This window comes from Aricia agestis, chromosome 20, assembly GCF_905147365.1.
Source record: "Aricia agestis chromosome 20, ilAriAges1.1, whole genome shotgun sequence".
NCBI classification, from domain to species: Eukaryota; Metazoa; Arthropoda; class Insecta; order Lepidoptera; family Lycaenidae; genus Aricia; species Aricia agestis.
The window spans coordinates 3,974,836-3,990,353 of NC_056425.1; the positions used below are offsets into that span (position 1 = coordinate 3,974,836).

A 15,518-nucleotide genomic window follows, 5' to 3' on the forward strand; every position below is an offset into this window, starting at 1 on the left:
TATATTTTACACGCTAAAACAAATAGGAGCAAAGAAATAGAGGAAAATGTGGAAAAAACGGGGGAAAATATTTAAAAGAGCTTATTTAACGCACTAATCTCGTAAACGCACTGGTCCGATTTGAAAAATTCTTTTAGTTTTAGATAGCCTATTTATCGAAAAGGCTATAGACTACATTTTATTACGCTAAGACTAATAGGAGCGAAGAAATAGAGGAAAATGTGGAAAAAACGGGGGAAATTATATGAAATTGCTTATTATCTTAAGAGCGATCCACACCGCCGTTTTTCCATACAAACGTTGTCCGCTGTTTCCTCCCTGGATAATACCGGTAGAGTTATAATTTTTTTCCTGAATATCTATGGCCACTAATACAATGTCCCTATGTTTTCTTTTTTTTCATAATTTAATTATTAAAAAAGATATAAACGTTCAAAAACCCAAAAAAATGGCCAGATTTTTCTCTGTGTTCAAACACCCATAAAACAAAACTGGCTGGAATATACTAAAAAAATAAAACATAGGAACACAGCTTAAGCCTTGCTTTATTGTTAATGAAAAAAGTACTTAAATCGGTTAAGTTTTGGAGAAGGAATCAGAGGACAACGAATCGATGATTTTCTTTTATTTTATTAGAACTTTTGTCGTGTTGTCTCCATCGCGCTCTGCGGTGGGAGACTTGAGATTGGTGAGACAGCAATACATTTTCAAAATACCTATTTCGAATTTCTCTCGCCCCTGGTGTATCCTCTTAAGAACTACAGGAGAAATATTTATGTTATTTGGCAAACATGAAGAATAGACCACGTGAAGCGACATAGGCTATTTTTTGTGGAAAAATGTACGGTTGCGTGAAATTCCTAAATTACGCGGGCGAAGCCGCGCGGAATATCTATATATTATATATGTATAATAAAATCGTTGGAAAGTCAATTCTGTACATTAAATATTTTTGTACAATAAATAATCTTGGGACGTGATCTACTATGCTAACGCGGACGAAGTCGCGGGCAACAGCTAGTAACTTTATAATTTATTATCTGCAAGAGTTCTTAGAAAATACTAGACGTCCCGCGCGACTCCGCCCGCGTGCGTAAGGAATTTTGTAGGAATCGTACATTTCTCTGCAGAAAAGTAACCTATTTTCATCCTCGTGTCCTACTGTATATATCTGTGAAAAAGTAAAAATCGGTACAGTATTTTGTTTGATGAACTCTTAAGATTTATTCAATATTAACTAGTATAGATAATATTTCAAACGAAACTCCAATGCCAAGTAAATGTTATTAATACAATTTAGGTTTATATTTTTTGGCGTAATACAATTTGTAACTTATATTTATGTTGGATCATAAAATATATTGCCACTGGAGTCACAGCGATTTTTCTCTTACAAAATGCATGGGCAAGCTGCCAAGTTCGCAGGCTCAGTAAATCACTAATACGAGGCTCGCAGCGCATGAAGGAGCCCCCAATCAGGCAGCCTATTGACAAACACACAGCTCGCATAATGGATTCCTCCGCGATTTATCCACGTCTTTACATTTCCTATTCAAACCGGGTTTTAACCGATTTAATGGATGCATTTTATACTGCGGGCTATGATTACTATTTCACATGAGTGCGATTATTTTTGTTGACACTTGACTCTAATTGAATAACTTTGCGCATAAATAATCATATCTATACTAATATTATAAAATATGTTAAAGTGTTTCTGTCAGTCGGTCTATTGCCTATTCACGCCCGCACCTGATTTAGCTTTTTGGTATGGAGATACTTTGAGTCTCGGAAAAGGACATAGCTAGGGAATGTTATTATTCGACAAATTTACTATTCGAATAATTCGAATATTTCACAAGTTTTCGAATAATTCGAATATTATTCGAATAATTCAAAATTTTTGAAAAATGCTGAAAACTCTGAACAAAAGTAACAAAAAACTTCGTACAGCCATGTACAACCTATTTTGTTAATACTACGAAGTAAGCAATTCTAATTTTTACTTTTATCAACATGAATCTTTGTAAATGACATAGTTAATTTTTATCGTTAAACACTTTAAAAATGTATTTTTTTTTATTAAATAAGGGGGCAAACGAGCAAAAGGGTCACCTGATGGTAAGCAACTACCGTCACCCATGGACACTCGCAACATCAGAAGAGCTGCAGGTGCGTTGCCGGCCCTTTAAGAGGGAATACGCTCTTTTCTTGAAGGTTTGCAGGTCTTATGGTGACGTAGGGTGACAGTTCGTTTCAGAGTTTTACAGTGCGCGGCAGAAAGTTACGCGAAAAACGCACTGCGGAAGACTGCCACTCATCAAGGTGATGAGGATGGTATGTTTTTCGCGTGGGACGATAGCGAAAAGTTGCAGGTGGTATGATTCCGAACAATTCCTCAGAGCACTCCCCGTGATACAACCGATAGAGGATGCAGAGTGAAGCTACATCTCGGCGTAATTCCAAGGGTCCAAGCTGTTTCAAACACTATGGCAGTCAACAATTCGAGCGGCCCTTCGTTGGATACGATCCAGAGGGAGCAGTTGGTATTTTGGCGCCCCAGCCCAGAGATGTATATTTAAGGTTACAGCTGGGCAACAAAAGAAAGGCTGTAAAGTGTAAACCGTTTTCGATCCTAGCACCTTTTACTTTTCTCATGTGATTATGCTTGAAAGAATTCAATAGATACAGATCGTGAGCGACCATTACTGACGATACAGAAACCCATAACTGAAAAGAGTTTATAATATCTTCAGTTTCATGTCTTTAGGCAAAATCGTTATTTTGCCTAAAAACATGCAAATTAATTTATTAGACGTTTCTAAAACATATGGTCAACGGCGACGATGAATGGTCGTATACTCATTAGTTAGACTAAAAACAGATTTATATGTATATTATAATATTATCATTAAAGATGTAGAATATTCATTAATAATATTTTTTTTCTGAAATAAACTTAATTGTGTTCTTATTCCATGTTAATTTTATGTTTGATAGCATTTTAAACAAAAATAAAAATATTTTTACTATTCGAATTATTCGAAAAATAATTTGGCGAATATTCGAATAATGAAATCGTCGAAAATTCGAATAAAACGAGTATTCGAATATTCGAATAACATACCCTAGACATAGGGTATTTATCCCGGAAAATTTCCGCGCTATAAACGAATTTTGGCGCAACGCAGACACAGGCGTCCTCTTTCATCAGTTTTATACTATAAATTAAACTCTACAGACCCCTTTAGTTTTAATGATCTCAAACTCTTAAATAAGTTATGCATTTTGTAAATTACTTTTAATAACGTCTTACAACTTAAAACTAACTCTTTGTTATTATATATTCTGTGACTCTACTATGACCGCATAAAATCAAAGAGGTGTTAAAGTATAAAGTACATCTGAGATCATCGATTTGCATGCTAAACATTAAACCCAATGTTAATATTAATAAGGAAATATTTATACGGGCTGTCTTTACAGACAGCGTTTAAGAACACTTTTAATTTGCGCAAGTCTCTCTTTTTCTTCCGTTTCGAGGGACAAACGATTGTGTTTTGTATCAAAATTTAATATGTTTTTAAATGCTTTTAAACATAATAATTATTAATTTTTATTTTAATCATAATTTGACATAAGTAAAATCATTTCGTGTCAAATTGTTATTACTTACTTAAATAAAAATTAAATCAGTAGTACTACCCAAATATTATCGAAGTAAATCAATTACTATAATACAATATTATAAAAACTTCCATAACTACTCTGTTCAGATTAATTGATTTTAAACTACAAAAAAATTCTAATCAGTAGCCAAATCAATAATATTATCTTATAATTTAAAACTATTCATATAATATGAGGTCTATTGTTCGTTAAGACTTAAGACATACATTAATTTATTATATGTTATATAATACATTAATTTATTATATGTATATTACATTATATGTAATATACATATACTTATGTAACATTATATACTTATAACATTATAATATATTACAAATCACAACTATCATTACAGAATTTTGAAATTGTCACAAATTGTAATAATAGTCCCGAAAGCTAAAAGAAGTTAATAATTTTATCCTCAAACAATTTAAATGGAAACTTTTTGCAACTGTTGTGTTAATACACAAAAACAAACTCTCTTGGCTTGTTTGAAGTTCGAACAGCAAAACGGAGCCAAGTATTAAAATACAAACGGTTAAGTTTACGTATGCAATAAAAATTTACGACAGTTATCAAAAGGGCCGTAAACTCAGTTATGAAGTGTCTCTTTGAATTTAATCTTGCTCCTTTTATATGCTGTTACCCTAATACCTTTTCTCGAGTGTAAAATGTTTCATAAACGGCCCAAAATATCATGTGCACTGTGCACTCATATTATACGATTTAAAATCAATAATATACATATACGCACCAAAATTTATATATTAATAAAATAATAATAATAATATCTATGGACGCTTCACACCACGTGAGTCTGGCCCCGTCGTGCTAATACCTGAAGGACTTGTGTTACGGGTACCAGACAACGGAAATATATTTAATACTTATAAACTATACATATTATATTTAAAATTTTTATTATAAGTACACATAATATTTAATACACATCCATGACCCAGGAACTTTGAAAACTTTTTGTTCCCTCGGCGGTATTCGAACCCGCGACCCCCAGCTTGAGCTACCCATTAACAGCCCACCAACACAAGTTTTTGTGCATTAAGTTTATTACAACTACATTGATACATGACAATATGATACACACAATAATTATAGTAAACGATACAACCGAGAATAAATGTCATTATTCTCAAATCGCGGAATTCTGTGTGTAGAGGTCGTTGACTTCCTGTTAAAAAACTTGTCATTTTCTATTTTAAACGCGATTGACAATGAAGTGACAGATGTTTCTAGTCTAAGGGTGATATGAGATAACGTATTTTGCATACACGATGTGAACACAGAATGAATTATATCACTTGAAACTCATAAATAGTTGGAGATTATCATACGAAGTGGTAACCAAGACGTTTTCCAATGAAAATATAATAGTCTGTTTCTTTACAAGAATTAAATATTCTTAGTGAACAGAATGCAGTGCGAGTATTTTCCACATAGCTCCTAGACTAGAAAGGGTAATGACCGCTGGTGCCTCCTTAAATTGTCCTGACTATAGAATAAATATAAGTCTCTTATTAGTATAGTGTACAGTTTGTTGGGTAGGTGGATCAGCGTTCAGACATTATTGGCCATTCTCCTTTTTTACAGACTAATATCAGGTTTTCTTCTTTTTTCACGTATGCCTATTGCCTTCCTGTTTGACGTCAATATTTTGCCATGTTAGCTGCGAATAGCTAAAGTTTTTTTGAGTCCGACCTCAAATTGTCGGTCCACCGTCCATCCCTGAGAAATCTCTTCGTTAGTGAGCAGGAATTATAACAACATTTCCATATTATTTAAACGTAAAGACTTTATAGTGAAGACAGTCGTAAATAACAATAAATAAGCGCCGAGCTTCAGTCTATCCCGCTAAGAGGCATGTGGCATTCGCGGTTTACGGCTGTTTTACGATTATGGCGAGCCCGAATTGGTATGAAAATTCTCCCGTGCTTTTATTTCTATTTTCTATGTTATTTATACTGATATTAGCGCGTTCGTTCAAATAATTTCTCCCCTTTTTTCCACACTTTCCTCTATTTCTTCCCTTCTATTAGTATTAGCGCAATAAAATATAGAATATAGCTTTCCTTGATAAATAGGCTATCTAACACTGAAAGACTTTTTCAAATCGGACCAGTAGTTCCTGAGATTAGCGCGAAGGACTTGTGTTACGGGTACCAGACAAACAGAAGAAAAATAATTATATTTAAGTTTTTATTATAATTACACATATTTAATACACATCCATGACCTAGGAACTTTGAAAGGCTATATTTTATCACGCTAAAACTGATAGGAGCGGAGAAATAGAGGAAAATGTGAAAAAAACGGGGGAAATTATTTGAAAGGACTTATCTCACGAACTACTGGAGCAATTTTTCTGTTATTTGGCACAGATAAGAAGTAGACTACGTGAAGGATCATAGGCTATTTTTGTGGACTAATTTGTCTGTGAAATATCTAATTTACGCGGGCGAAGCTGCGCGGAACGTTATATTTCGCGTGGTCACGACATCACGCGATTGAGTCCCGAAAAAGAACATAGGATACATTTTGTCCCGGAAAAATGTACGGTTACTGCACAATATACTTTTATGATTTGCGCGTAAACTATTCAATTTATTTTGATGGAGTTTGGTATGGAGATACTTTGAGTCTCGGGAAAGGACAAGGAATACTAATTTTGCTTCGGAAAATGAACGGTTCCCGCACAATAAACTTTTATGATTATCACCTAAACTATTCAATCTATTTTGATGAAATTGGCATGGCAATACTTTCAGTATCGGGAAAGGACAAGGGATACTTTTTATCCCGGAAAATATACGGTTCCCGCACAATAAACTTTTGTAATTCTCGCCTAAACTATTTAATCTATTTTGATGAAAGGCCTATGGGGGATTTTGTATGGACCCCGTCCCCAACCTTCAACAGTCATGGAATGCATCTCGATTTGTTCACTGGGACCTAAAAAAGTCTTAAGTACCAGTGTCAGTTTCAAAATCAATGGGGCTTATTAAAAAAATAAACTTTTCTTCAAAAAAAAAGGTGTTTATTTTTGAACAAAAAAAAAACTTTTTTCTACAAACAAAAAGCATATCAAGGTTCCATAGTCAACAAGGAACCCTTAAAGTTGCGGTCTGTCCGTCCGTCTGTGTGTCTGTCTGTCTATCCGCGGTTTTTCTCAGAGATTATAGGTCCTGCAAAGCTGTAATTCGGCTTGTATGCATATTATCTTAATGACGCCATCATATGATATCATCAAAATAGTATGTAAAATCTTTTTTTTTTATGGTACCTTCCCATACACATCAAGCGGGGGTGATTTTTTACGCGTTCATCCTTTCGTGTGGGGTGTCGTTACGGGTTGGCGTCGGGTACGTTTTTAAAAAATATTATTCAGAGTATCCAAAGATCATATTCCGATTTAGTCCACTGGATCTGGATCCACTTGTGAAATATGAAGTTTTAAAGCGGAAAAAATCGTTAGAGTCCAGTGTTCCCACTTCCACTAGCTCAAATTGTTTTAGCTCAGGTTTCAGGCTCAGGTTTAGCTGTTTAGCTCAGGTTGCTTCTGGGAATGTGGAAAAATTCGCGGGAGTAGGAGATATTATGCTGACTTTAAAGGAAAACTATCACGGCTGAGAAAACTTCTTAAATAAGTAATTGAGTAATAGTCGATCAAATAAAAAAAAGTATTCGAAGAAGTATAAAGAAACTTTTCGTTCAAACTCTTTTGAACGTAACTGAGATGGTATTGTTGGTAGTGAAAAACACGTTACAAATGTACATTCATTGACGATACAAAAATTATCAAAAACTAGCGGTACTACAGAGCCCTATATCGCGCGTGACACGATACGTACTGTGCTGGTTCTTAATTTCATGTACAAACAAATGACGATTAAATTGAAGACAATAATATTAATATGATATTTTAACACTATTTGCACATTAAGGAAATGCGTATGTAAAAGCGAAAAAATAAAATAAAAACAATATATTATTATAAAATATAAGGCCGCGTCACCATCAAACACGGCGTGGCATCGTCACCGTGCCACGATACGATGCCGCCGCCGTGACACGTGACGCGTGTTCAGACTTCCGGTGCCACGAATAGTGCGCCGCCCCGTGGCCCATTGATTGAAATCTGACAATATTTCCACTACGCGACTTTGTTTGATAGGTATTTCACATGCCTTGTTTAAGTTTGGAACGCCATTTTTCGGGAGTTTTACCCTGAATAGGGGCGCGCGCTGAATATGCACCGGGACACTGTGCGGCGTCGCACCGTGTCAGGGTGACGGCGTCGTGTCATGGCACGATGACGACGCCGCGCCAAGTTTGATGGAATTGCACTGTAACCCCACGTATTTGGCAGATGTCGCCATAGTGAAAAATTCTCTATTCTAGTAGATCTTTCGAATACCACCAGTTTCTGCTCTGTTGGTGGTGGTTGGTTGGTGGGGACGTTTCTTCTCATAGTCCTTTGGCATGGAGATTGGAGATACTAATTTGAATCTGGGACAAGGAATATTTTTTGTTCCGGAAAAATGTGCGGTTCGCACACAATAATATACTTTTCTGATTTACGCGTAAACGAGTCAATCGATGTACGGGAACAACTGTAAACTAAAGTCAACAACAGCTAGTTATTATATAGTATAGAAGTGGCGAGTTGTAGACGTAGTTATTATGATTAGATGATAAAAACTCTACTTTTAAGGCGCTAGTTTAACACTCGTAGTTATAATGTTAGCTATACTTTATAAGTTGGGTTACTGATTTAGGTTGGGTTGCACCAGAGGCGTGGTTAAAGTTAAAGCTATGGTCAAAGTTATGGTTATAGTTAAGGCTAATTTAACTTTAACCTTTACTTTGACCACAGAATTTGACAGAAGACGTTGTTGGACCGACAAGGCTTTTTATGAACGTGGGCGGGGGCGCTGCTGGTAAAGGAGAACTGACAAAAATGGCGTTTTGTATGATGACAGCGTTAGTTCCTTTTTTCGCTACGTGCATTTAAAGCATTGTCGAACTCTATAGTTATGGTTAAATATGGCGTCTTGATGGCGTCCATTTTTCTTATGAAATAAGGGGGCAAACGAGCAAAAGGGTCACCTGATGGAAAGCAACTTCTGTCGCCCATGGACACTCGCAGCATCAGAAGAGCTGCAGGTGCGTTGCCACTTGCCATCCTTTTAAGAGGGAATAGGGTAATAGGGGAGGGTAGGGATGGGAAGGGAAGGAAATAGGGGAGGGTAGGGAAGGGAATAGGGTAGGGGATTGGGCTTTCGGTAAACTCACTCACTCGGCTAAACACAGCGCAAGCGCTGTTTCGCTCGTTTCTGTGAGAACGTGGTATTTCTCCGGTAGAGCCGGCCCATTCGTGCCGAAGCATGGCTCTCCCACATTTAAATTTTTCAACTTTAACCAAAGATTTGACATTTTGCATTGTAGTTAAATTTAGAGTTATAGTGTTACAGTTACTTATAGTTATTAAGACTAAAGTAAGTTGGTGCAACCCACCCTTAGTGTTTTTTCTATCTCATTTTTTTGGGTAATGTCAAAATATTATTACCCAATCAACAACGCTGATCGATACATAAACTCCAGTCAAGAAACCGGACATAAGTAATATGCGTTTGTTTCTACTGAATTGGTGGCACAAGTGCCTTATTCTTCTGTCATTAAAATGTTCTACCAGTTGTTGATCTCTTCGTTGCTGTTTGCCAATGAAAAGAGAATGTCATAATTTCTTCTGATTGAGACCGATATGCCCGAGTCCTGGTCATGGTCATGGTGGAATGGTTAATGGTCTCTTTTTATGATATCTTGGGATAAGCTGCATGATGATGGTGGTGCAGTGTCTGATGTTGTCGTGTGTTGCAGGGCTACAATGGTGTGTGCGCGTGCGGTGAGGGGGCGGGGCGCGAGCCGGCGCGCATGGCGGCGCCAATGAGGGAGGGCGCGCCGGTCGGCGGACCTCGCCCCGCGCCCCACCACCACCCCGCCAACTTCGAGTACGATGACAACGAGTGGGACATCGGCATCGGCGACCTCATCATAGACCTCGATGCCGACATAGAGAAGACCGACGAGGCGGGCGGCATGGCGGCGCGCGCCGAACCCGACGCGCAGCGCACCGCGCTCAAGATGAAGATCAAGAGGACCAAGCCCGGCACCAAGAGCTCCGAAGCCAAGCACGAGATCGTCAAGTCCAACGAAATGAACGGGGAGCAAAAGCCGGCCGCGGGCGTGCCGCCGGCCGCCGCCAAGCGCGGCTCCGGCGGGCACCGGCGCGACAAGGCGCGCGACAAGCACCACCACCCCCACCCGCCGCACGACGTCAACGGCGGCGCGCGCGTCCCGCCGCCGCCCAACGCGCCCGGCCCGCCGCCAGCGCCCGCGCCCGCGCCCGCGCCGCCGCTGCCACCGCTCGCGCCCGCGCCGCGCCTCGACGCCAAGCCCGCGCCGCCGTCCGCGCCCGCGCCGCCGCCCCCCGCGCCCGCGCCGCCGCCGCCGCCGCCCCCCGCGCTGCCGCCCGCGCAGCCCCCCGCACAGACCATCAAACCCGACCCCGACGACTCCCGGCAGGACCACAACACACAACCACCTGCTAAGAAACCCAAAACTGAACCTAAGGTACGTTTACTCTTTCATATTATCAGCTATGGCTAAAGCATTCTAAATCCTAACCTAATACAATAGAAAATAAAACTATGCCAGAGTTGCGAGTTGCGACTCATTCACTTTTTCCTAGGCTAATTGCCGTTTCGGTATGTATTCTGTAGTCGACAAAGCAAGCTCTACTAACTACTAAGTCCAAATGTTAATATTGATTATAATTCTCAATTATAGAGCTCGATCACGGTAGGAATTTTGATGAATGTCACCGCTCGACGTAATAATATATCGTTAGCGGACAATCTAAATCTACACCGGTGACACGTATAAGGTTACGCGCAAAGCCTTGATCCATTTGTATCAATAAAATAATCGCTAATAATTGTCCGATAGCTCTTATCGGCCATGTTGGCGACTGTTTCGGATTTAATTGTCGGGGTTTAGAGCTGTTTGCGAGGTTGATTGAGTGCAAACGCCGGGGTGTTATCCGGCACTGCAGCGGTTCATTAAATCACCACCCCCTTCTGCCCTCCTGGTACCGCCCGCATTACAATACCCGGCACTCAACAAATTAATGCGATTGTGGCCGGGCGCTGAATTTAACTCCAAATCGGATATTGATGCTATCGGTCCATCACTTTCGAATAAAATTTAACGCTACATAGTTCTTGGATTTTCCGTTCCGTTTTTGCCGTAACATATTGAAAGAATTTGGAAGCATTCCAACGTGTATAGAGACTATTTGTTTCAATGTTATCAGTCATGCGTTATTATCTTTCAGTGGATATTAGATCAGAATTTTTATTGCCTACGCGGTACGCCGAATGGGAGGAATAAATATTATTTATTTATTAAACATTCTTATAACTATCATTACAGACTAATATCCAATTCGATAGCGTAGTAAATAGATTAATAATTAAATTAATTCATGTACAACATATGACCGATAGTGTCACTTTTGTGAACTCACTCAAAGGACATATGAATAAGTCCAACTTGTTGTTGACTTTGTTAAGTATTCGGATTGCTTCTACAATGGGCGCGTATTTTAATAAGTTCGTTCTATAGAGTGCGGCGGGCGTCGCGAACCTCGGCAGACCGCCTCCGCCACACATACCTTTCGGGGACGTTCAGTGCCAGCCATTGCAGTAAACCCGGATAAATTAATTTGCCACGCAACACTTCAAACATAAAGCACGCCAAACTCAAGTCCCTCCTGGTCTCCAACTTGTTGTATCCCACCATGCCTAGCACAAACAGCGTCGGATACATCAGCGGGTAGAAAGGATACACTCCATACAATTTTAAGTACAGAAAACGCAAATACTTATTTTGAATGCGTTCCAGCATGAGCTTGTACTTGCTCTCGTGAGGGGCCCACACAACCGCATTGAACTCCAGCTGACTTCTTACGAACGCATCGTTCGCGTTCGCATCGTATAATTATGTATAATACGAGTTGAGAATTTACATCTTTTATATGCACTTGAAGTCACAAGTATCCTATTTTTATTGATGTCCTTTGTTACTTCGTTATAAAGCTATTTCAAGCTTCAACTCAATAAGGCCTAATGGATATTGAAGATTTAATCTTAGATATAAAGTGTAGAATATAGAACCTTAATCGCCCTGACATACGAGTTTTATATCTTTATTTCATCACACACACAATTATGTCTCAAGATGTGGACAGGCACCTGCTCGTGTCTATCGCACCATTAATCTAGACGTGACAGTATTGCAGCTCCTCACATTACTGCTGCCTTGGTACTTTCAAACTCATCACGTTTAACCACATCGAATTAGTTGAGCAAGATACTGATGAAATACGGAAGAGAGGAAGCGTAAATTTATACTAGCGCAGAATATAACAAATTCAACCTTAACTCCAAAGCGTTAGTTCGCAGTATATTAATTACTTCATAGAAATTTAAAAAGGCGCGCGCATCCGTGCGAATTCGCGTCGATGCGCCCGAGTTTCGACTCTGCGCTAGTTAAATTGACCCGAAGAAAGAACAATAAATGTCTGTCTGTTACATCTTCACTCTGAAACGGCTAAAACGATTTAGAGGATTTGGTAAGGGAGCATACCCATACTACGTGACCCATTTAGGGGGGGGGGGGGGGTCTTCAAAATACTACGCTCGGTCACAAGAGGGGGGGAGGGGGTCTAGAGTTTTGTCACGTAGTCAATTTCGCCCGAGAGAAACGTCATACGAAAAATTTTTTTCTCGTCATTTAATACTTAACACTGGCATTTATTATGGTTATTTATAGCCAACAGCCATTAAAAAAACAGGCACTGTTGTCACTTATCAGGCATTTTGAAGTTTGGTGAAGCTGTCAAGCTTCGTGATCATATTTACTACACTTATATTTTAGTGTTCGATTACAATTTGAACTACAGTCGTGACTAAAATAGTAGGTGCCATCGAGGAAATTGATTCCTAAGTAGTTGACAGACCAACGTCATGTAGTCGGATATGTCAATTCAATGTTTAACTTTAAACGCGACCAAATTACTTAGGTCCGCCATCTGCCTAGAAATTAATTTCTCTGATTGTTCTATTGTAATTTTAGACTATCACTAAATATTATAAAACAAAGTTTTTCCCCCATGTCCGTTTGTTAATCTTTAAAACTACGCAACGGATTTTGATGCGGTTTTCTTTAATAAATAGAGTGATTCAAGAGGAAGGTTTATAAGTATAATAACATTCCTTAAATAGTGGAAAAATACTGTTATTGTTGGGGTTTCTAATGTGATGTCGTAAATAATTACATTTTTTTCCGCTTACATTGCAAACGCAGGCTGAACCCTACGAGATTTATCAAAATAATGTACCAAGTACTGTACACATTGAAAAGGTCTACAAAAAAACTCCGCAATGGTATATGTCTACCTCTTATGGATATCCCACAATAACAGTTTTTTGTCATTTACTTTTAACGACAAAATATTATAATGGCTAATTTCCGAAGCGATTTTAACCAATACGGCATTAATCCTTATTCAATAAAACCACTTTAAATACATTGTAAATTGAATATCTATACTAATATTATAAATGCGAAAGTACCTCTATCTGTCTGTCTGTCTGTCTCGCTATCACGCCAAAACTACTGAACCGATTGTAATGAAACTTTGTAAACAGATAGTCTAAAGACTGAGAAAGGACATAGGCTACTTTTTACTGGAAAAAGGGGTTGTAAAGGAGTGTTTATACGTAAATTTGTTCAAATTAAGTTAGTTCCAAAAATTAATAATAGATGACGCTGTGCGTCGTCCGACATCGCACAAGCGCTTACTCAAACGTGTTTCTATAAGAGGTGGTAAGGACAACGAAAGTTTTTCGCGAGTTTATTTGAAGTTATAAGAAGATTTTTGAAGTTTGAAATAATCGTACCGCGGAAGCATTTCTGTAGCCTACATGGAAACGGGAACTACCGCACGCTACAAGCTGAAATCCACGCGGACGGAGTCGCGGGCAACAGCTAGTAGATCTATATGGCCCTTTACAGCATATGATTTTAATAAATATATTTTCGAAGATATTACAAATTTAAAAATTGCGAGACTTAGCTTTTGCGGCGGTACCGACCAATGCGGGCCACCGGCCACGGGCAGATATAGATAGAGTATAAGTAAAGAATATAAATCAAAACTGCTGAATCGATTTTAATATTTTTTCAGTGGCTATATATTTTATTATACCCGGGCTGTGCGAAGCCGGGGCGGGTCGCTAGCTTCCTAACATAGAGTTCACTGTGAAAGTAGCAGCGCTGAAAGACTAGACACTTCTGTATGGAGAAAAAAAAATTTGCTCATTCAACGCTGCCACTTTCACACTGTAAAGTTTTTTTTATTGGTGTCAAGTATTTATTTTTGGCAATCTATTGGGTATCAATGTATTTTTTGGAGATCGTTATTTTTATTCCCTTATATAATTAAGTAGTAATAATTATTATAAACATGCAAAGAGTCTTTTGTAATAAATAACTTAATAAGCACAAAATATATGAGTCAAATTATTTTCATTTGCTATTTAGTATCTACTCTTTCAACTTGCAAAATGATTAAAAATTATTCTTGTCAGTACCACGAGAACAATTGAAGGGGGGGGGGGAGGGTTTGGGCATATAGATACCACGCGTGGGGGAGGGGGTCAAAAAATCTTAAAAAGTAGGTCACGTAGTATGGGTATGCTCCCTAAGGAGATGCTTTAATAGACGGGAAGCACATACTGATAATTTTCGTTGCAGAAAAGTGGCGCTATAAACGAAAAAGGGCGCAATAGAGTTGCGGGTATCATCTTGTATTTCTATGACAAAGTTAAATTGCGAAGGGGACGTCGGCATGTACTTTGAATTTCAATCATTAATCACTGTCGAGCGCTCTAAAAATTTCCGCTCGCGAAATCAATTTTGCGCTCACCCTCTTGAAAAGTTTACATTCTGACTCGAGACATATTGAAACGCCCTGGAGACAAAAGTGAATTCCGAAATAAAACATACTGTTGTTCAGTGCTCATGACGTCTTGAACCGACGCCATTTCTGCTGGTATGCCACTGGCATTGGTTAAACAAGTTTGACGTATTAGTAGTTGACATAACATACATAGATACTTCTAGACTCTAATACATCACACTTGTAAAACTAATAAAAGAGAAATAAAACCTGAAATGTACCTAGCAATAAGAAAAGATAAACAAAATAAATAGAAAAGATAAAAAAAAAACAAAAAAGATGAAAAGAATTAAAAAGATCAAAAGAAATAAACAGACCTGAGTAATAATGTTAGGGGAGGATTAAAAAAAATACATCACACTCGTTCTGCATTTTCTAAGACATCCCAAAAATGTCGTATGTACGTCAATGCATTGACAAGAATAATATCATTTAGGAATTAACAATGTGACGATTGACGTCGCGTCTACATTACTGGCTAGTATACTGGGTTGAATTTCGGAATCCACTCCGTAATTCTGACTAAACAACATTGAGTTTCTGACTGTGACATTGTACTTTACATAAACCGTTATCTAATGGTGTCAATGTATTTTTGTAATCGTTATTAACGTTGGCAAAGCGCGAATGTGTAATTACAGACTTCTATGGCTTACCATTATCATAAAGTTGTAGTAAAAATATCGCAGTTACGACATTTTATTGCTTAGTGAATCGTGCCTTTTAATAACTATGATTGGTA

The 15,518-nt window shown here is 38.3% G+C and overlaps 1 protein-coding gene across 2 annotated transcripts in view; it reads left to right on the forward strand.

Moving 5' to 3' along the window:
- The window catches only part of LOC121737352 (zinc finger protein 608-like), a 175,631-nt gene that overhangs the window by 53,115 nt on the left and 106,998 nt on the right, over window positions 1–15,518 (forward strand). For both annotated transcript variants that reach the window (XM_042129015.1, XM_042129016.1), the window contains one exon: window positions 9,571–10,323. In XM_042129015.1, the coding sequence (XP_041984949.1) occupies window positions 9,625–10,323 (699 nt within the window). In that variant the 5' untranslated portion in view covers window positions 9,571–9,624. The remainder of the gene's footprint in view (window positions 1–9,570; window positions 10,324–15,518) is intronic.